Genomic DNA, 23,054 nt, shown 5'->3' with positions numbered 1-23,054 from the left:
GTCCTCTCCCGCACCAAACTCCGTGACCCCATCTCCCCCATTCTCGCCCGACTCCATTGGCTCCCTATCCTTCAGGGGATCCAGTTCAAGATCCTGGTCCTCACCTACAAAGCCCTCCACGGCCTCGCCCCACCCTACCTCTGCGACCTCCTAACCCCCTACCAACCCGCCCGTTCCCACCGCTCAGCCGGCTCCGGCCTGCTCCACGTCCCCCGCCCCGCCCGCCCCACCATTGGCGGGAGAGCCTTCAGCCACTCTGCCCCCAACCTCTGGAACCCCATCCCCCAGTCACTTGGCCTCACCCCCTCCTTAGCCGTCTTCAAGTCCCGCCTCAAGACCCTCCTCTTCGACCGTGCCATCGGCCACTACCCCCCCCCCCCACCCCAGCTCGGGTCTGAAATGCTGTACACTGTCCAGCGCCTTGGGACGTCCTCCCGACGTGAAAGGCGCTGTACAAAGTTGTTGTTGTTGTTGTTTGGGCACGCTCCAACTGTGTGGAGAAGGTTTCGAGGCGGACCCACCCATCTAAGCACCGGGTTACAGGTAATAAGCCCAGCAAATAGCTCCGGGCACAGATCTGAGGCAGCCCCGCACAAAGGTGGCCATAACCCAACCAACCAACCAAGCGACCATCAACCACCTGAGGGATTGCAGTCAGTCACGGTGGCCTCGGAGCCCGGTTCGAAAATGCGTCCCCCGCAACCAATCAGAGCTGCTCGCGACCCAGCAAGGTGCCGGGCCAGCCAATCAGCACCGGCGAGGTCACCGACTGGCAAGGAAGGGAGCCAATGGGACGCTACGAGGGCGGGAGCGCGAGACCGGCCAATGGGCGGGGGTTATTTTGAAAAGGTCCGCACGCGCGGTGGGGCCGTTGGCAACGGTCGGTGGGACTGCGCGCGCAGGTGGTGGTTGCTCTTCAACAGTCAGCTCTTCTTCCTCACTGTCCTCTCTGTCAAGTCGGTCTCCTTTTTTTTCCCTCTCTCTCTCTTTGCACTTTCATTTACGCCTTTGTTTGTTTCTTTCAACGTTTCTTCTTCTTGTATTCTTTTCTCCTTCACTCCCTCCTCCTCCGAAAGAAAAAAATCCGTAGCCACTTCGCTTCGAAAGGAGAGAGAGAGAGCGCGAGCGAGAGGGAGGGAGGGGAGGGAGGGGGAAAAAAAATGAAAACGGGCGGTAAGTTTTGCGAGAAACATCGCAAAGGTTTTACTTGACGGTTTTTTTTTCTTTCTCGCGCGCGACTGTGGGCCACTCCCATCCTAAATAAGGGGCTTAAAAACTCTCTCCCCCCCTCCCCCAGTCCCACACAGACACAGAGTGGGTTGTATTAGGGAAAAAAAAATCCTCGGATTTGGGGGTAAAAGTTCGCGTTATCTCGTGGGTTCGGGCTGTAAGTTGAAAGACCCGCTGTACCTCTCAGGCCACTTTTCCCTCTTTTTATTTCTTCGGGAAGTTGCGGGTGCAGTGGTTTTGCTGAGCGCCCCCAATCGCTGGGGAGGGGAGAGGGTGTGGGGTGGGGGGAGTGTTGAAATGCGAGACGTTATTTCTATATATCTCTCGTTCCCACTTTTTTTTCCTCTCAAAAAAAGTTTGCTCGTCCGGGGCGCGGGCGGGAGGGTGGGTGGGGTGGGGGGTGGGTTTCAAAAGGCTTCGTCTGCTTTCGGGTCAGGTTCGCGTTGCCTTTTTGTTCGAAAGGGCTCTCTCCCGAAGTTGTGTGAGAAGTCTCGGCGGAGCCGCGGGTTGGCGAAGTTTGGCGGTTTGGACGGTCGGTTTGAAAACTGCCGCTCGACCCCACCGAGAGGAAGGGAAGAGGTGGTGGTTGGGAACTTTTTTTTAGGTTGGGTGGGGGGTGTGGAGTGTGTGTGTGTGTCTTGGGGTGAGTGGGGAAGTGAAGGTGATCCAGTTTAAAAAGTACCATTCATTAGGAAAGTTTGAAAAGCCCAAGTACTTTGGGGTGCTTTTTTTTTTGTGTGTTGGTCTTTCCCGTTTTGTGCCCTTTTTTTTGGTTTTTTGGTTTCAATTCGGAGGATTAATTTTCACACTTGCATGTCTAGTGAGCGTGCCACACACTTAGTTTGTTTCAACTGTTGCATGGATTGAAATCTCTCAGTTTGCAGCACAGTAGATTTTGTTCTTTTTTTCCTTAAAAAATTTTTTTTTTGCTTTTGCGTTACATAGTATTTGATAAAACTTTGCACAGTGATGTTAGTTGGCAGCTAGTTCATATTTTATATAATACTCATTGCCTTTGATATAGTGCGTTATCAAATCGTTGAGAAGTCGCAAAGCACGTCCCATGATATACTGTAAGGTAGTTAACAGTATTTTGTGGGTGAAATGCGACAGCAATGTCCCACAAACAGGCCAGGCAGCAGGAGAAAACCCTTTCTCTTTTCGAATCATGCCATAGGATCTTTAGCATCCACCTGAACGTGCAGTTGGACCTTAGTTTTATATCTTATCTGAAGGCAGATAAGCAATGATCAAGCAATGAATAGCTAGTCCATTTTTATAGGAGAGCAACAATGTACTTATGTTTAAATTGATTTGTTATCAGAATTGCACTGATTCAACATTCTGCCAAAATAATAATCTATTTGATAAACTTGTTTTGAGTTTCAATGTTCACATGTTCTGCACCAGTGGTATGGCTAGATGTTTGTAAGGAGAGCTGCTTTGGCAAGAAAAGAAATAGAATTAAAATTTGAAACATACAGTTTTTTTAAATGAAAACATCCTATTTTTGATTTTTTGTCTCTTCTGTCTCCGGTTGTCCCCCTTCCCTATTCCCCCGTCATGTGGAATGGGTATGAATAATTGCATCCCAGTAAGTGAGTAGACTTTTACTAACCCAGGTACTATAATCATAGAATCATGCAGTTGCATTTACTTCAGTTGGTATGTTCCGCCCACAAAACATACAGTCAATTCAGAATATTCTGGATGCTTTGAGACGTCTAGAAGATGCAATAAGGCACTATATCAAATACAAAGATTATTATTATTATGTTTAATATTGGTATGAGTATTGCATTTAAGTGCTGAAATCTTGGGGGGACTTAAAGGGGTAACTGATTTTTATTTTGATTGTCGAGAATTGAAAAAACAGTTGTTCAACATTTGAAGCTTTCAGTTTTTTTTAAGCATGATGAACTGCTGCCTTACACAGTTAGTTTGCAGCTGGAGGAGTCTGTAATAACGTAATTAGTAAAGAGAATGTGTAGCATTTATAATGAAAATGGAATGATTTAGGTGACTGATTACGTCTTCAGCCAATACCAACAAGTTCTGAATTCTGTGACAGTCCCCAATTAAAATATTAAATGGTAATGGTACATATCAAGTTTATTGCTTAGCTTGAATAAGTTAGTCCATGGTGGCTTCCATGTACCCATCTAATATTTTTTTTTAGATATTTAGCCAGCAGGTTTCTTATACTTTAAGTGCAAGAACACTTTAACTGCATACATTTGATAAATAGGAACTATAACAGTGACAATTGTAGGAACCTAAACGATTTTCAAAATAAATAGGCTACTATTAGCTACAGGCAACCTTAGCTGCTGTTAAGTATGGGTGGATTAATGTAAGTATGTTGGTGTGGCAGTCACTGCCACACCAACTCTAAATGCATTATGATTTTACTAACCTATAATAATTATAATGAAAACATTCAAATCATAAACCGTTCTTTCCGGGTAAAAGTCGTACAATGATGTTGAAAAATTTAGGAGGCCAAAACTAGTGCATTTTAAAACTTATTTTGCTTTAAAAAATGCTTATGTATTTGCTGAGTTACTGGTTGGTGGTTTCTCCTCAGTCTTGTATTTATACAAGGTTTAAAAGGAACAGTCTAGTTAGAATTCCTTGTTGTTTTGAGTTTTCGGACATGTTGCACACTAAACTGTTATAGAGCATATTATTACCAAATATAAAAATGACACCATTTAATATTTTACTTGTTTTTGCTTTCAGTGTTTCACTGTAAATGTGCAAAATGTTTTTCACTACCTACAAAACGGAAGATTAAGAAACACCCACCTGTCTTCACATTGCTCGGTCTTCCAGATGATGTTCTGCTTTATGTACTGGAATGCCTTCCCGCTGAGGATATTCTCAACTTCAGAGCTGTGAGTTAACTGCCATTTGTATAGCTATTATGAAGATACCAGACAAATCAATTAATTGCATATAAGTTGTGTTTACTCAGATTAATCTTTTCACTTGTCCAAAGTTTTAACTTCTAGAGGGAAAAAGAAACAGAATTACTATTAGTAATGTTGCCAACATTGTACATTTAATGTGCTCTCCCAATTTTTCTTTAACTTCAGTTCATTTTCAGAGAAATTGATCAAATGCAATGATCTACAATTCTAGGCTTGAACACAATGTCCACAGTTCATGTGTTTTGCTCTTTGACAAATTAATTATTTTCTTGCCTTTTCAGGTCCACTCTCATTTCCGATCGCTTGTAGATAATCATGCTAGTGTTTGGGCACATGCAAACTTTCATGAAGTCTGGCCATCTCCAATAAATCTTTGGCTCTTTGAAAGGTAGTGTGGGTGTGTGTATAAAATCCTCAAACTTGATATGTGCTTAATGTCATTGAAACTTCTCAAACGCTTCATAGGATTTTACTGTGAAGTACAGAGACTGTATTTGTAAACAAATGTCTAAGTACTGTCTATAAAAGCAAATTGAGTGGAATTTTCAGTGATTCTCCTACTTCTGGCTCTTTAGCTTACTTGCCTGTTAGCTGTCTCATGTTCTGATGTAAATTCCAGCAGCATGATTATTCCAAGTTGCACTTCTCTGTTCTGTTGTGTCATAGATTGCATTATCATTCATAAAATATAACTTTTTCTAAAATGGACACTTGTCTTGACCCAGACTCTTTAAAATATGTGCATTAACATTAAAAAAAATTCCCTAAAACAGCGGTATAGTATTTGATTTTCAACTGAGCTTGTCAGTAATTTGTGGGGAACCATAAAAATGTTTCCTTCAACAACTTTGCTGTTTGATTTGCAACATTTTTTCAGATCTACAGAACACTACCATCAGATGGTAGTTTCCTCTAAAGGCCGCTCCTTTTCTTTTTCACTTTGTGTGTGATCCTGTGGTGATCACGGTGTCAATCATGAATTGTTGAAAGTATTAGATTTCACAATTCCATAAAATTGCCACCTGTGTATTGAAGAGGAGGAAGCAGAACGTTTGAAAAACAAATTCTAATGAGTTAACTTTGTTTTATTCTAGGGCTGCTGAGAGTGGGAATTTTGAAGCTGCAGTCAAATTAGGGATAGCCTACCTCTATAACGAAGGACGTAAGTGTTGAACCTCACATCGTAAAATGAGTGTTTTTGTTTTTTAATTGTTGAGTGCTAGGTTTACTATGACCAGAATAGGCAGGTTGATTGTTCCATCATCAGTTGCCTATACTTCATTCTTCTGATCTATCCAATTGTTCTCCCTTTCCTGCACCATCTTTACTCTTAAAGTTAAAACTCGTCGCATTGGGGTTTAATATTCAATAATTTCATAACAACTCCGAATTGAAAATCGGGTATTCGCCTTGTATCCAAAGGTTTGCCATTCTGACCAGGGGGAACTGCAAATCGCAAATTGATTCACTTTCCAGAGCAGAGTTCCCACAGATCGGCATGATGCACGTTTTATTGCCCCTTTTGCAACAAAGTATTTTTTTAATCTTGTTTATAAATCAATTTAGACCCCACTGTCTTAATTCAATCTTTTCCAGGACTTTGAACTTAACTTGGTTCAATCTTTCTTTCCTCTGACAATGTACAGGTTTTTAAAGTACAATCTTGGCGTTATCCAACTACATGTTAGTTTAATCCTATTCTCTACTATTTTTCCACCTGGTCCTTTACTTAAGCTTTCAAATAATAACGCTTCTCATTCTGTGGGGGTTATGGAGGGAGTGGGAGGAGAGGAAAGAGCGAAGCTGGGAGGCGATGGCTCTCAAGGACCTTGGACAGAAAAGGGAGGTTGGGGATGGTCCAGTAGCTGGATAGTTGTTTTGGGTCGAGGGAAGGTTTCTTCAAGGTGGGGGTGATAGTGGCTGTTTTGAGGGGCATAGGAACAGTGTCAGATGACAGGGAGAGGTTGATGATGTCAGCAAATAGTGGGGCAAGGAGGTGGAGCTGGGTTTTAAGGAGAAGGGTGAGAATGGGGTCCAGGGAGCAGGTGGTGGGCTTCATGGGGGATATGTGGTGATGATAGAGGAGGGGATGACAGGTTCAAAGGTGTGGAAGGAGGGATAGGTATTGGTCGGAGTGTGGTGGGGGGGGGGGGGTAGGGAAGGGGTGGAAGTTAGGAGGGCAGTGGCAGCTGAGCAGATTCCCCTGATTTTGGACTCGAGGAAGTCCAGCATTTCCTCGCAGTAGAAGTTGGAAGAAAGAATCTGCGAGGCTTGGCGGGGAGGGCGGAAGAGCCAGTTGGTGATGGAAAACAGGAGCCTGAGGTTGCCCTTTGCCTCCAGGATTAATCTGGAGTAGTAGGATGATTTGGCTGAGGCGAGAGCGGAGCGGTAGGTTTTGATGTGGTCCAGTCAGATGTGCCGGTGAACGTTAGGCCAGATTTGAGCCAAGTGCATTCGGCAGCCCGCACCTGGCCCTTGAGCAAGCTGGTGAACCAGGGTGAGGATCGGGATTAGGAGGCAGTTCGGGAGGTGAGGGGGGCAAGGGCATTGAGTGTGGTGGAGAGGGTTCTGTGGAGGAGAGTAAATGCAGAGGATGGATTGGTGCGGGAGGTGGGCCAGGGGAGGAGGAGGAGTTCAGTGGACTCCAGGGCAGCAGAGAGGGATTGCGGGGAGATCTTCTTCCACGAGCGGTAGGAGGTGGTGGTAGGTTTGGAGTCAGTGGGGAGAAGGATAGGGAGATGAAATGGTGGTCAGAGATAGCCTTGTCGGTGATGGTGACATCCGAGACGCTGAGGCCCCAGGTGATCAGCAGGATCAAACGCATGAATGCATGGCTGGAGAAATGGTGCAGAAAGGGGGGCTTCAGGTTTCTGGAACATTAAGACCAGTGCTGGGGCAGATGGGATCTGTACAAGGTGGATGGGTTACACCTGACTCGGGCTGGGACCACTGTCCTCACAGGAAGGTTAACTAGTTCTGTGGGGAAAGGTTTAAACTAATTTTTGATTAAATGATTAAGGAAATTGGGATTAAATAAAACAGAAAAAGGAGGCTTATGATAAATGTCAGGTGCAAAATACCGAAGATAATCAAATCGAATATAGAAAGTACAGAACTGAAAAAATAAGTGGGGCAAAGAGATTGTACAAGAACAGATTTGCAGGTAACATTAAAGGAACCCTAAGGTGTTTTATAAGCACATGAAGAATAAAAGGTTAGTAAAGGTAGGGTGGGTCCGAATAGGGACCAAAGAGGATATCGTCTTGTGGAGGCGGAGGACATGACTGACGTACTGAATGAGTAATTTGCATCTGTCTTCACAAAAGAAGAGGATGCAGACAATGCTACAGTATCGGAGGAGAGGGTAGAGAAATTGGATAAGATAAGAATAAACCGAGAGGGGTACTAAAAAGGTTGATGGTGCTCAAGGTAGATAAGTCACCTGGTCCGGGCGGGATGCATTCTAAGTTACTGAGGAAAGTAAGGGTGGAAATAACAGAAGCTCTGGCCACAAAGGGTGGTGCACGAGGACTGGAGGGTTGCAAATGTTACTCCCCTGTACAAAATGGGGCCAAAGGATAATTAAACCCGGGAACTACAGACCAGTCAGCCTAACATCTGTAGTGGGGAAACTTCTAGAGACTAATCCAGGACAAAATAAGGAACCGAGAGATCTGTGGGTTCATATAAGTAAATCTTTGAAGGTGACAGGACAGGTAGATAAAGCTGTTTTTTTTTTAAAAAAGCATATGGGATACTAGGCTTTATAAATAGGGGCATAGAATACAAAAGTCAGGAACCTTTATAACACGCTGTTTAGGCCTCAGCTGGAGTACTGTGTTCAGTTCTGGGCCCCACACTTCAGGAAGGATGTCAAGGCACTGGAGAGGGTGCAAAGGAAATTAACCAGGATGGTACCAGGAATGAGGGACTTCAGTTATCAGGAGAGGCTCGAGAAGCTAGGATTATTCTCCCTGAAGAAGAGATGGTTAAGAGAAGACTCGATAGAAGTTTTCAGAATTATGGAGGGATTCGAGAGGGTGAACAAGAAGAAACTATTTCCACTGGTGGGTTGATCAGTAACCCGAGGACACCTATTTCAAATAGTTGCTAAAAGAAATAGAGGTGAGGTGAGGAGAAATATTTTCACACAGTGAGTTGTTCGGATCTGGAACGCATTGGCTGAAAAAATGGTGGAAGCTGATTTGATAACCAGTTTTAAGAGTGAAGTAATTATTTGGGGAGGACAAGTTTGCAGGGCTATGGGGAGAGAGCGGGTGAGCGGGATTGAATTGGATACCTCTTTTCAAAGAGTCGGCACAGACACGGTAGGCCTCCTTCTGTGCTGTATAATTCTATCATTCTATGGTAATAACATAAAACTGTCATGTAAAAGTAGTTCTCAAATACTAGAGATTAATTCTAATGTGATCCATTTCACATTAAATAAGTGACATCAGATTTATGAGAATTATACAATTCCAAAGAATTATTTTAAGACTAAGATCCTTGCATACATCAAATTGAGAGTTTTATGAATTGTCACGGGTGCAGTTTTGTTAACATTTAAGTAAAATGACAATAAAGTGCAAATTCCTCCTAAACGTTCCATGTTCTATTAGAAAATAATTTATTGTTTCAAGTCGTGCTGAAGTTGTGTTGAAGAAGATGGGTGTCAGTATCTCAGAACAGAATAATGTAACTTAGCCACAAGTCTTGGAAGAAAAAGGGGTTTGTAATATAATTGCTCTCACTCAGATCTTTTCCTGCTCTGGCTGGGATCCGCCATAGGGAACTTGTTTTAGAGGCTAGTACAAATTCCTCCTAAATGTTCCATTATGGGGATAAGTCTCTGGATGTAGGTACAACCAAAATTGGTAATTGGGAAAAATAATTTGTTGGCATGTTGAGATACTGAATAGCTCAGCTTGGACCTTTAAGAAATTTAAAATATCTAATAAAATGTAATACTTGAAGTCCATTTTTCTGTTTGTAATAAACCCACCTTTTTGGTATGATCTTGGTGCTTAGAAATATGAATTGTATGCTTTTAATGACTTAATTGTACTTTTAATTTAAATATCCTACGTTTCAAAACTCACCAATATAAGCAATTCTGTCATGCTTATTGTGCAATTTTAGGGGAATCCCATTATAACGTCTTTCAGTATAGCACTGTCTTGTACAGTGGACCTGTAATGGACCCTAACATTTTGTGACATTAATAATAGTAATCCTTCCATTTGATATAGCACCTTATCGTGTAATTGAGACATCTCAGGTACTTCACAGCATGAAAATTCAGTTATCGCGACACTGATGCTAGTGGGTTAAGTTGCGCATCATGACAAATGCTCAGCCTAAATTACTGCACTAGTTTAGGTTGTACTTTGAGCAAATAGAATGAGCATTGTAGTAAATTACATGAGAGCTATTGTCAGATGACTAATAGATTGCCGTGGTAAGTTAGTGTTAGAAACTAAATAAAACCAAAGAATGAAGGCCTTGCAGTTAATATAATTATCTTCTCGTGCTCCAGTTGAGGTATTACATTTTGTTATTAGAACATATATGCATATGACTATTCTATACAACTTTTGTTTAATTGTAAAGCCTTCACTAATTGTGATGAACAGACATGGTAACTACTTGTTTTCTTTCAGTTGCTGTTTCAGATGAAGGTCGTGCTGAAATAAATGGACTAAAGGCATCTCATTTCTTTAGTCTGGCAGAAAGCTTGAATGTCAGTGCTACCCCCTTTGTGTGGTTATTCATTAGACCACCCTGGTCACTCACTGGCAGCTGCTGTAAAGCAGTTGTCTATGAAAGTTTAAAAAGCGAATGCCAGTCACAATCTGTAAGTAATATTTTGCAAGGTGAAAATCTATTATCTAACTTTGTCTTTGATTATGATTTTCCAAACCGCGCCTAAATATTTTCTTTTTACCTTTGCAGGCTAAGAAGGCATCACTAACCCACTGCTTGGCCAAAGTTCTCAGTTTGTTTGAGGTTGGTAAAATGGTAATTAAGCTTATTTAAGTTAAATTTTAAGATTTGAATCGTCTGATCATTTAAAGTTGTTGTTGTTTTTTTTTTTAACCGATTTTCTAGGATGAGGAGAAACTGAAGGAGGCTGTATTATTGTTTGAGGAATCTTCAAATCATGGATGCCTGACAAGTTCGTACCACTTGTGGGAGACAAACCAGAAGGGAGCTGTGAGTTTAGTGTTTTAATCCACCAATACCACACTAACAAAGTTCAAAAAACGGTGGGGGACGGGAAGGAGTAGTGATGCTCCTTTTAAGGTGTTACAACATTAAGTTATCACTGTCATGATATTTCTGGTATTGTCATTAAAAAATATGGCTTTTGGGGAAAAAAATGTTGTGCTCCATGTGTGGGACATTAAATCACCATCCTTTCAGTTTATATGTTCCCTGACAAGTCTAAACTAGAAATGGCAATGTGAGTGAGTAACAAAGTAATACCAGCTCTGATATAATATTGTAACAAGATTTTCTAAGGCTGGAATAGTTTCTTTAGAGCAGTGTTGTTTATGTTTTCTTGAAATGCTTGTTATATTCAACTACATGTGATTGATTGACTTTTCTTTTCTGGTAGATGACTGACCCTGGCAGGTACCTTCAAAGCCTTAGAAAACTCAGGGATTATGCAATAAAAGGATGCTGGGAAGCACAGGTCTGCAGAAATTTTTGTTTTTACATGGTATAGAAAATCAACTTTTCTAAATTTTGTGCAATGTGCATTTATATAATCAAGTCCAAAAGTGTGCTTAGACTCGTGCAGCGCTTTGGGACGTCCTCCCTACGTGAAAGGCGCTCTATAAATGCAATCTTCTTCTTGTTGTTGCTTGAAAAGCAAACTATGCTTGTGTATGTTTCTCTATACAAAATCCAATGTTCATCCAGCCTAATCTTGTGTACTGTTTGAAATTAATGGAAGGGTTGAGTAATCTTGATTTTTTTTTACAAATGAATCATACAATCTGATCCAAATGTTAATATCATTTCTTATTTATCTGTATTTCAGCTGTCATTAGCGAAAGCCTGTGGAAATGGCAATTTGTTAGATGTAATGCCTGAAGCCTCTAAAGAGCCCATGGCCCAGATCTTCCAATCTTCCCATCCCTTCTACAAACAAAATATGTTCAAAATGCAAAAGAACATGAATGACACAATGAGGTAAGTGAATATACAGTTCAAGATACTCTGCTTCACTAGTTTTCAGTTCCCCAGTATTAAGAATTGTATTGAGGAAAACCCAAGGTGGTTTGTAAAAGAATCTAAGATTGAAACGGGCAAAGGTAAGTACTTCAATTGTATTGTTTTTAATATTGAGCACTTGCCTTGCTTAAAATCTTATGTAGGCCTAATGAGATTTATCTGCAGACTGCCTTAATTAATTTGAAATGGGGTACCTCTGGATTACACTTCTATTTTTAGACACTGCTGACTGATGTCTTTTGGGCTATAAAGTAATTCACTGCTTTAATTACTGGTACTATTTTTAAACTGGTGCTACTTTAAGATTATGGGAGACTTTTAAATGACAATGAATATGGGAAAAAAAAATCCTAGTGTCTAAAGGAAGCCAACTGTGACATTACAGTAATTGGTGTAACCAGTCATTCTATATCTACATCTATAGGTACATTCTGGTTGACTGGTTAGTGGAGGTGACCAGTATGAAAGATTTTTCCAGCCTATGCCTGCATGTGACTGTGGCATGTGTCGATCGATACTTGATGTTACGCTGCGTACCTAGGGCTCGCCTTCAGCTGCTGGGGATAGCCTGTATGGTGATCTCTACAAGGTATGGTGGAAACCAGGATATTGGAGGGCAGGGGCTATTGTTGTATTTATGTTTTCTAAGATCTTGAACATCTTTTGGTTTATTGAAAGATTGAATCTCTTCAGGTTCTTATTCAGGTTTTCTTTGTCATAGGTTTATTAGTAAAGAGATTCTAACCATTCGTGAAGCCGTCTGGCTCACAGACAACACGTACAAATATGAAGATCTGGTGCGAATGATGGGAGAGATCATTTCAGCACTCGAAGGGAAAATCAGAGTAAGTGAAACAATCCAATCTTGTTAGACCACTGCTAGCTCATAGGGGTGCTCACAGCACCATGACAGCCCTAGTCAAGTTACTAATACAACCATTTCCGTTTGTGGTTAGTGCTCCTTGTACTTCTGTTGCCTTTGATATCATTGACCATTCAATCCACTTTGCCATCTTTTCTCCTTGCTTTATTTCCATGGTTACTCTCCTGATTCTTTCTACCTGTCCTATCAGCTTCAATATCTCCCGATCCTGGTTGTTTGCAGTATTCCTCTTTTATACCCTTGTCGCTTTCTAGACTTGCCTTTTTTCGATTGCTCTCTGCAATCCTTACCAGGTTGAACCTCCACACGCAGGATGCCACAGCCCATACCTTCTCCCACACTGGGTTCCATGTGCCAATTACCTTTGTTCAAATGATAATCCAATTCTAGTCATTGAATGATTTGTACTATTGTCTGGTATTTATAAATGTTTTTAAGTTGTGGTGCACTATTTTATAGATTTTTCTTTTTGCAGACTCCTACTGTTCTAGACTACGCAGGGGTGCTGCTGACAGTAGCTCCATTAGAAAGACGCACAGCGCATCTCTTTAACTACATCTGTGAGCTCTCACTGCTATATACAGATCTCTCTGTTTACTCTCCTGCAATGACGGCTGCAGCTGGCTTACTGTTAGCACGAATACTTCTCAGACAAGGTTAGTATAATGTGATTAAAATTGAATGGGGTGGAGAAATTAGTGCAGTATAATATCTTGGTTCTTGATGAGAAACAGAATCATTCATGGTACAATTTTCTTTTGGAGCTATTTGTATAGCTGTCGGTTCTAAATCATATAGATTGTAAAGTACCATTCCTGAGGGCCAAAGGTAGGCTTTTGTTGGCATGTGGAACACTTTGTCCATGAGTGTTTTAAAATTTCTGTGTTTACTTACAATTAAAGTACATAAAACGGTCAAAATACAAGTAATTATGGGGATTACTGAACTCATATTTTGATAAAACGGTATATAGGTGGATATCTGTAACAATACTGGCTGTGTTTTGGTGAACCAAGCATTTAATTGTTGCTGAATATGTAGCGAATAAAAACTAATGCTATAATTAAAAATGAACAATGCATTTCCCAGAGGCATTTCTTTACTTCTCTATTAAGTGCTTGGGCGTCCTCCTGATGTGAAAGGTGATATGTAAATTTGTATAGTATTGTACTCTCGGATCTCATTTTCCCTTCTTTTCCTAACCTCCTACTCCTCGTCTGTCCTTTTTAAACTCCATTATTGCCTGCTGCTTTCAATTCTTTACCATTCTTTCATCTTTGGTTTCAAATTTTGCTTTTCTCAATTTCTCACCTTCTATTGAATTTGTTTTTAAATTCGGTATTGGCCCAGTGGTGCACAGTATTTAAGACTACAAACATATAGCATCCCAAAGTGGTGGAATTACAGGTTTAATGACCCATGCTCAAACTGTGTTCTTGTTCAGCTGCATTCACATGGGAGTGGCAATTTTCGCTGTATACTTATTTATTGCAAGATGGGACAGATCAGCCTTGGTGAAAATGATGCAAGATGTCAGCAATATTGTCACATCTTTGTGAACTTTTGTAACTGTTGTCTTAAGACTGTTCTGAATATGAGAGAATGATCTGGATATCTGTTACAAGGCCTGTGATTTTTATATTCCTGCACAGCTATGGGTAAACCATACAAACCATTGATCCTGGACACCTTTTGATGTATGGCTCAAATCTACATCAGACTGTGCTTTAACAACTGAATTATTGGAGAACTTTGTTCTTAACTGTTGACTCACCAAACCAGTGCGCAACCTAGGTGTCCGATTCAACACCCGACTGTCCTTCCTCCACCACATCCGGTCCCTGACCAGGACTGCCTTCTTCCACCTCTGCCACATTGCCCGCCTCCGACATTACCTTACCCCAGATGCAGCCGAAACCCATTTGCATGCATTTGTCACCTCCCGCTTGGATTACTCCAACGCACTCCTCACCGGTCTTCCCAGCTCCACCATTCAAAAGATCCAGCTCATTCAAAACTCTGCTGCCCACACACTGAGCAGGACCAAACTTCATACCCAGATCTCGCCAGTTCTGGCCAGGCTCCACTGGCTCTCCATCGCCAAACAGATCAACTTCCAGATCCTCACTCATGTTCAAATCTATTCATTCCCTAACACCTCCCTACCTCACCGACCTTCTCACTCCCCAAACTACCACCCAGCACCTCCGCTCGACTGGCACCGGCCTCTTGCTCGTCCTTCGCACCCTCCACCCCGCCATTGGAGGTCGTGCTTCAGTCACTATGCTCCAAAGCTCTGGAACAATCCCTCAATCCTTCTGCCTTGCCCCCTCTCTTCCCCTCTTTCAAGTCCCACCTGAAAACTTTCCTCTACGACTGTGCTTAAGGCCACCTCCCCCGTCGGTCGGGCTCCACCATTGTTAAGTGCTCTGAGACGCTACCCTGCATGGAGGGCACAATATAAGTGCAAGTTGCTGTTGCATGTGTGTATTTATGTTTCCATGTGACATTGTAGAAATTTACAGGTTAGATTTTTATCACCTGAAAAGTGTAAAGATGTTCCACAGCAGCTCTAAGGTATTGAAACTAATTTTTTCCTTCCTTTTATAGCCCTTCCTTGGTCAAGCCAGCTAATGGAATCTACTGGATTCACATTGGATGACTTGACTCCCTGTGTCATAAACCTCCATAAGAAATGGTGAGTCCTCCCAAACCAATTGGAACTATTGCCTCTGACATAAGTTGTATGTAGAGCTTGTGTACAGTCTAAAATATGTTGACAAATTGTTACTAATATTTTATTCGGTTTCTGATGGGGGTGGGAATCAATCACTTGAGGAAGAAGACATTTATTCTACATTGCTTAGTATTGCAGCTTTTCCTCAGAGTGCAACCAACAAGTAATATAATTTCATTGAGCATTGCTGTGTGCAAATCTTGTACGACTTTCATAAGAAGCACGCTCTTGAGAGTTTTTCCGGGTATGTTGGCTTGTTTGTCTTGCTATGACTGTAATAAGTCACCATACACCTGATATAACTAATGCAGAATAGAACAAATTTAAAGTATCTTCTCTAATTTTTGCAACTTTTTTCTTAGTGATTTTGAAAACAGACAATTAGTATTTCCATCACCCAGCTAATGGTATTGATGGGTATTTAAAATATAATCCTCGCATTTGATATCACGCGTTGTTAATATCTTAAAGTGTTTCCCATGTTAGACTGGAGGTCTTGTGTTTTGTGGGCAATCGAGCCAATCAATTTGCGCACAGCAATGTCCCACAAACATTCATGGAGTGAGTGACCAATATTTTAGGGATTGCTGGCCAGGGTAAGGTGAGTTAATTGAGACTCAAGTGGAATTTCTCCTAAATTATACCTTTACATCTAGTTTTTTTTGTGTTTACATGTGCTCTACTTGTTTGAATCCAGGTTTCCTGACTTGTGCATCAGAGCATGTAAAGAAGTTTTTTTTTAAAAACGGCTAAGTATCATTTTTGATGCCTTTCACTACAATTTATGTAATTTTATTTAAACTTCCCACCAGCTTCCATAATGAAGTGCCCAGAGATTATAGACATGTATCTTTGACAGCTGTGAAGCAGCGATTTGAGGATGAACGCCACCAGCAAATCAGTAAGGAGAAGGTAAATCACTCAGCCTTTAACTAGTGTCATAAATGGTGTGATTTCAAAACACTGTCAGATAAACAAGCATCGAAAGCTGAAATAACAGTGAAAAATGAAATTGGCAGATTAATAGAAAAATTTCAGGGGAAAAAGTGGAAACTCCATCTATTTTAAGCTATCATTCTTCATACACATGTCAATTGTGGATCAAGTGATGCTACTACTTCTGAGGTAGTTATTTTGTCCATTGTAAGCAGCCTGCATTCTGTTTAACTGGTCCATGGTATTTTTAGTTTTCTTCAAACCAATAGCATAGAAAATTATTTATCATGCTTTCAAGTATTTTGTTTCTCTTGAGGCTGCCTTTGTTGCGTGAAGGATTGAAGGCTTGACCCAAAATTGAGGCTATGATGTATTGGAGAGTATGCAGATCACCTGATACTGAGGAAGAATTTTCTTACAGGGCAATCATTGTATTTTAAGGGAATTGCATGCTATTCACTTTTAGGTTGAGCAGATTTATTTCAGCCTCCTTTGGGGTATAATATTTGAGGCCTGGTAAAGTTGCAAATTGATTTGTATTTGGAGATGAGCAAGATTTTGAAGGTCACAAGAAGAAAAAGTTGAAATACGGATATTTATTCTGCTAACCCAGGATTTGTAATGGAATTTGTAATTGTAATTAGGTAATGGAGCATGGTGATCTTTGCAGTCTGCTAGGAGTGAAAGAGGATGAAAAGATGCTTCTTCTTATTTTTCGCACACCAATCCTGATATCCAGACTTTTCTAACCTCTCCATCAGGCAACAAAACAAAAAGGTAAGATAACTGAATTACCTCAATCAAACTAAAGATTTCCCCTCAACTTTGGTTTGTTCACGACTGGGATTCAGGCATTCAGCATCTCTTCCCCCACACTCGGGAACTCTATCCCACAATCCCTCCGCTCAGCCCCTCTCTTAACTCCTTCAAGTCCTATCTAAAGACCTTCCTCTTCGACAGTGCCTTCATCAAAGCACATGATATCCAGTTAAATGGCCAGTTATCTATTAAATATAACCTCAGGTTTAATCTTCAGTCCCCTACACATCCCGAAGGCTATTTTCTCAATCCAAAGTAATGCATACGGTAAACTTAATTAGTTAATAAAGAAACAATACAATAAAAGTGGAGTGACACTAGAAATAAAACACATCGAGGTTGCTAAGGTTGAGGTCGAGGTTGCATCTTCCCTAACGCTTCTGCCCAGATTTCCTTCCTCTGAATCCTTGGTTTTATTTATTTATGATAAATCATACAATTGACAATTATTACTGTAAAATGCTTTGAGGCATTATTGTAAAATGCAAGTTCCTCCATATGTTAATACAAGAAGAAAATAATAATAAATAAATAATGATAATTTGGTCACTCAATCCACGGCTGTTTGCAATTGGCTGCCGCGTTTAGCCCACGAATATACAGTCACTACACTTTATAGTAAATTCTGTGAAGCTCTATGAGCTTCACAGGCTTCCAGGCAGGGCGAAACCTTGGGCAAGTTTCCTTACTCCACACAGAGCCTAATAATAATCCCTCCAAAACAAAACAATAATAAATTGGTCATTTTCAATCCCTGACTGTTTGTGGGACATTGCTGTGCGCAATTGGCTGCCACGTTCGCCCACAAATATACAGTCAATTCACTTTACAGTCTATTCTGTGAAGCGCTTTGGGACGTCCACCCGACGTGAAAAGCGCTATATCAAATGCAAGGATTATTATTGAGCTGTCTAGAAGATGTGAAAAGCGCTACATCAAATGCAAGGATTATTATTCTTCCCTCCTCACAGGAAACCTGAGTATTTTGTACATAGACAAGGGGTTCCATTACAGCTGACCATGCACTTTATATATTTTATGTTTATAGCTGATCTAAGGTTTTTTTCTTTCCATTTAGACGAAGGGAGGACAGCTTGCGTGAAGACCGGGGCAACTTTGTGGCAACTCCTATTGTTGAATTATCTAACCAGGAGGATACTCTTCTAGGGGATTACTTAGACTGGAGTTTAGACTTGTCCTGCGCTGGCTATGAGGGAGACCAAGAAAGTGAGGGAGAGAAGAATGTTGATGGTAAGTTTTTTGCACACGTTATTACAGAGGTTGTAATTTAAGGGAGCTTGTATGTTTTTTGTTGGAATAAATCCTTTTCTCCTTGCATTAGACTGGTAGTGCTCTGCACCAGCAATGAGGAGGAATGTGAAGCAGCTGTTTATTTGTACACACATCCACTTCCACACATTGGGCTGCTCTGTCTTGTGCCTAATGGAGCTCCAGGTCTCAGTGGTAGAGTCACTGTTGTGATATCTGCTGAATTGAAGTGCACATTTTGAAAAGTATATGCAGCAAGCTGCTCCAAATACTTGATTACCACAGAATTTAGAGGGGACGAAGCAGTGAATAAACTGAGTAGTTTAATGTGTGAAATATCATTCATCAGCAAGATCTTCAATCTATTTAACTCTGGAAGTGTGAAACAAACACCTCAGTGATATTGATTAAAGAAGTTAACTTGTTGCATCTTTAAATCTATTTGACAAAATAAATATTTTCTCTTACAGTTTGTGTTCTCAGTGAAATGAAGGATTCAGTGGCTGTAGGTGGAAATTTGGAGCATTGTTGCGAGGACACAAGTGAAGAGAGTGATGAAGATGGATTGAGGCAGAATAGATTCCTGCGAGGGTCTCGCAAGTTTTCTAATGTTAAATGTGAAGCCTATTGCAGTGCAAGGGAATTTGTTGCATCATCTACTTTTAGAGAACCTCCAGAGGAGTTGAGTTCTGGATACTCTTCTGTGAGTAGCAATAGCTCTTCATCAACAAGTGAGGTGAACACTAGACAACCACTACCATCTACCTCAGGGCTTTCTCCCACGATTGACTTTATCAAACCAATGCCTTCATCTTACAGCACAGAAGACTTGCATTTGGCTGATGAACTGCCTTCAGTCAGAAGGGAATATAGAACCTTACCTTCTCGAAGGAAGCCAATAAAACGTAAGAATGGAGCAGAGCATGATAAAGAGGAGTGGAATTTAGGGTTTTTAAGTCTTTGAAAAGTTAAATCAATAGTTCTTTACAGTAAAAGGTTATCTGATTGGAATGCAATTTATATAGTTGGTAAAGCAATATAAGATCTGTATGACTTTGGAAGATGAAGAGATGAAAGGGAAGTATACTAGTGAATTGTTCAAATGCTAACTTTATATGCAGGGAAATAGCTGTGTGCCTTGGACTTGCCTTAATGCTGTATTTTGGTTTTAAATGGCTGTAATTCTCTTGCTCCTCCCCCCACCCCAAAAACCATGAGACATGACCCGGCCAAATAACAAATTGATGGCACTTTCTTGTTCATAATGTCTGGAACAGAAGTTTTGTCACATCAGGGAAAGCATTACAGTGGCTATTTCCAGACGACCATTGCCTAGTTTCAGCAAAATCAAATAAAATATAATGGACTGAAACACATAAAATTGGATATTGAGTGACAATTCAGTAGAATGCATTTCTCTTTCAAAGGACCAAGAATAAGATTGGTAGTTGAAGACTGCCTATGAGCGCAATGCACTGAACAGATCAATAATCTAACACATTTTGTGTGTGTGCATAAAGTGTGCTTAATTTTGAGGTGTAATCACACAATGTATTCATTGGACAGTATACTTTTTAAAATTGACGTGTACTTCCATTATTTTCAATTGGAAATATAAATTGGCTGCTTTTCTGTTTCCATAAATGCAGTTGAATTCTGCAGCACTGACCAAAGTCTTTTGTGTTGTCTCTCTTGTCAATGCTCCTTTTCCTGTGTTCAAGGCACTGGAATTACACCATAGCACTTTTTCAGAGCCACTGCTTTTAAAACGGACAATATTAAGGAGACTTCTTGTTACCGCTTAGCTTTTCAACACTAAGATAACCAAAAGGTTCGGTATTGGCTTTATATCTGATATCAACCTATATTTATAGCTGTTTCTGATAAAAAAAACCACTTGATTTTTGAATTTACAACCGATGTTTTCAAACTGGATCAAATATATTTCTCCACAGTATTGAGACTAGTAACAGTAATGATACAGACAAATAGATCAGTATGTTGTATGGTGTATTTTGTTTTGAATTGTAGTTTTTTTTATATCTCTAGCCTTTTCAATGTGAGAATTATAGACTTCCATTTTGACTGGATCCATCTTCAGGTTAAATCCGTACAGTCACTTGCTGGAAAATCTACTAAATCTGTACAGCCTGTTTGAACGGATGTTAAAGGATTTATATATATATGTGTGTGTGTGACGATGCAAGAAATTAAGAACGATCACTGCTAAAATTAGAATATAAAGCCAAGCTGTGAAGTTGAAACTAAGTGCAAACTAATGTGGCAGCAAATAATACTTCAGGGAACAATTGGGGAGGTGAAAAAAATGGTGACCGAGATAGCAAAATTCCAAATTAAGATTTGATGATGGCCATTTGGCCCCGAAAAAAAAGCAGGTGCTTAAATGAAACGTAAATGTTTTTAAACATGCAATATTGTGATTACATTAATGACTAAATGTATTTCTGTTGGGAGTGAATTATAATTTCACAGTTTACATTTTCATTGTAAGTGAAATTCAGCTGTATAACTTGTAAAATATGAACTCTTCCTGATCTAGAAACAATATTTTAAACTATGGATTTCAAAAATGTATAGGACACTCAGGAGTTTACACTTGTTCGGTAGGGAGAATATATAATCATCATGCTTGTATCACTTTGTAAAATTCTAAACCATTGGGTGTAGATTTCATTTTGTATTAGTTTTCAAATCTGTTTCAACTATGAACCACCTCAGATTTAATATCTTCTAAATGCCCATTTGTCTCCAAATTTTCAAAGTTTATTTTAAATGTTACACCATTTATTATACCAGGTGCTGCCAACAGTATTACTCAATTCTCCAGGGAAAAAAATGATTGAAACAATTTTGAATTGCCAAAACTTGTAAAAGAATTAAGATATTGCTTGGGAAAAGTATTCTAAGGTACTGTATTTCAAAATGCAAAACGTTACTTGAAATCGCTAAACTAAGTACAACCACAGTTGCCTTTTCTGAAAATTTCATCATGACTGCCTTTGTAGTATATGAATAAATGTTTGATACGGATACATCTGTATTTCTCTGTCAGATGTATGTTTCAGACTTTTTCGCCTTTCACCAAAGCTATTTCCTATAATATATAATAATCCTTGCATTTGATATAGCGCTTTTCACATTTTCTAGACGTCTCAAAGTACTTCACAGAACATACTGTAAAATGAATTGACTATATTTGTGGATGAAATGCGGCAACCAATTTCGCACAGCAGTGTCCCACAAACAGTCATGGATTGAAGTGACCAATTTTATTATTTTTTTCTCTTGAGGGATTATTAGCAGGCGCATGGAGTAAGGAAACTTTCCCAAGGTTTCGCCCTGCCGGGAATCAAACCCATGTCTCTTGCTTGCGAGGCAAGTGCTCTAACCATTGAGCTGCAGGACTCCCCTGCGTACGTACAAGGATGCATTAAGTCACACTCCTTGGCTCCTGTCAACGTCTTCACTCCTGCGGATCTAAATTCCTCAACCTCCCTGGGCGTCCGGTTTGACCCCCCCCCCCCCCCCACCAGTGATGCTTCCTCCCCCACATCCAGTCCCCGACCAGGACCACCTTCTTCCACCTCCACCACATTGCCCGCCTCTAACTACCTTACCCTAAATGCAGCCAAAATCCTCATGCGTGTGTTTGTCACCTCCTGTCTGGATTACTGAAACATTCCTCGACGTCTCCTCAGCTCCACTATTCAAAGATCCAGCTCATTCAGAAATCTGCTGCCCGCCTACTGACTCCAAACCCATATCGCACCAGTTCTGGTCAGGCTCCACTGACTCCCCATCACCGAACGGATCGACTTCAAGATCCTCACACTCGAGTTCAAATCCTTTCACTCACTGGCGCTTCCCTCCCCAACCTTTTCACTCCCCAATCCACCACCTGGCACCTCCGCTCAACTGGCACTGGCCTTCGTTCCGTCACACCCTCCTCTCCACCATCGGAGCTCGCGCTTTCAGCCACTACTCTCTCCGCCTTGCCCGCGCTCTCCCCTTTATCAAGTCCCGCCTGAAAACCATCCTCTTCCAACTGTGCTTATGGCTACCTTCATCATCCTCCACACCCGGGCCACTGTTAAGTCCTCTGAGACTCTGCTCTGAGCGGAGGGCGCTATATAAGTGTCAGATGTTGTGTGGGAAAGGATACGACCTCAGAGTTCCAGTGTTCTGGGTAGTGGAAAAGATACTGGCTGCAGAGCTGAGGGTAGTACATTTGAACTTTTACCGAACCTCTCCCCGTAAATGGCCAATATAAATGCTTATACTCCATGCTTGTCTACTATTTGCTTTTAAAAATTAAAAAGAGTAAATGGACTCCCCTTACACACTAAATAAAATAAATAGAATTCGAGGTCTCCAGCTGTGTTCCTCCCCGTTTCCCCAATTTTTCAGGAGGTAAGATTATTGAATCTAACTGATGCACTAGTTAGTCATTTTGCCTGGCTTGAACTCTTTCTCGGGTGTATTTTGTCAACCCCGTCCTACGATAAAGGCAATTTCTCTCCCAAAGAAGAAGGGAGAAAAGAGCGTGTCTAATCTTTGTCCCAGAGTGGGTGGGTACAACGTCTCTCCTGCCCCAGGCTGGGATGGGGAAAGGTTGAGTTGAGCGTCTCTTTCAGGCCGGCCTCCTCCTCCTGTTTCCGCGGGTTGGGGATAATAATAATAATAATAATCCTTGCATTTGATATAGTGCTTTTCGCGTCGGGAGGACGTCCCAAAGCGCTTCACAGAACACACTGTAAAGTGAATTGACTGTATATTTGTGGGCGAACGCGGCAGCCAATTGCGCACAGCAATGTCCCACAAACAGTCATGGATTGAAAATGACCAATTTATTATTGTTTTTGGAGGGATTATTATTAGGCTCTGTGTGGAGTAAGGAAACTCGCCCAAGGTTTCGCCCTCTGCCTGGAATTGAACTCAGGTCTCTCACTTGCAAAGCGAGTGCTCTAACCACTGAGCTACA

General features: G+C 40.9%; 1 protein-coding gene across 1 annotated transcript; it reads left to right on the top strand.

The window, feature by feature from the left end:
• The first annotated feature begins 1,153 nt into the window (after positions 1 to 1,153).
• ccnf (cyclin F) lies at positions 1,154 to 21,099 on the top strand. Its single transcript, XM_007893598.2, is given in 18 exon segments — positions 1,154 to 1,173; positions 3,973 to 4,127; positions 4,445 to 4,551; positions 5,258 to 5,325; positions 9,827 to 10,020; positions 10,119 to 10,172; positions 10,275 to 10,379; positions 10,786 to 10,863; positions 11,215 to 11,366; positions 11,833 to 11,997; positions 12,130 to 12,253; positions 12,767 to 12,947; positions 14,902 to 14,989; positions 15,841 to 15,940; positions 16,609 to 16,657; positions 16,660 to 16,741; positions 17,862 to 18,034; positions 18,523 to 21,099. Coding segments are annotated over 18 exon segments (2,382 nt in total). The 5' UTR covers positions 1,154 to 1,160; the 3' UTR covers positions 19,017 to 21,099.
• The last annotated feature ends 1,955 nt before the right edge of the window (positions 21,100 to 23,054 follow it).

Source organism: Callorhinchus milii, unplaced genomic scaffold, assembly GCF_018977255.1.
Source record: "Callorhinchus milii isolate IMCB2004 unplaced genomic scaffold, IMCB_Cmil_1.0 Scaffold16, whole genome shotgun sequence".
NCBI lineage: Eukaryota > Metazoa > Chordata > Chondrichthyes > Chimaeriformes > Callorhinchidae > Callorhinchus > Callorhinchus milii.
The sequence above is the reverse complement of the archived record's forward strand: the minus strand, read 5'-3'. Positions and strand labels throughout refer to the sequence as shown.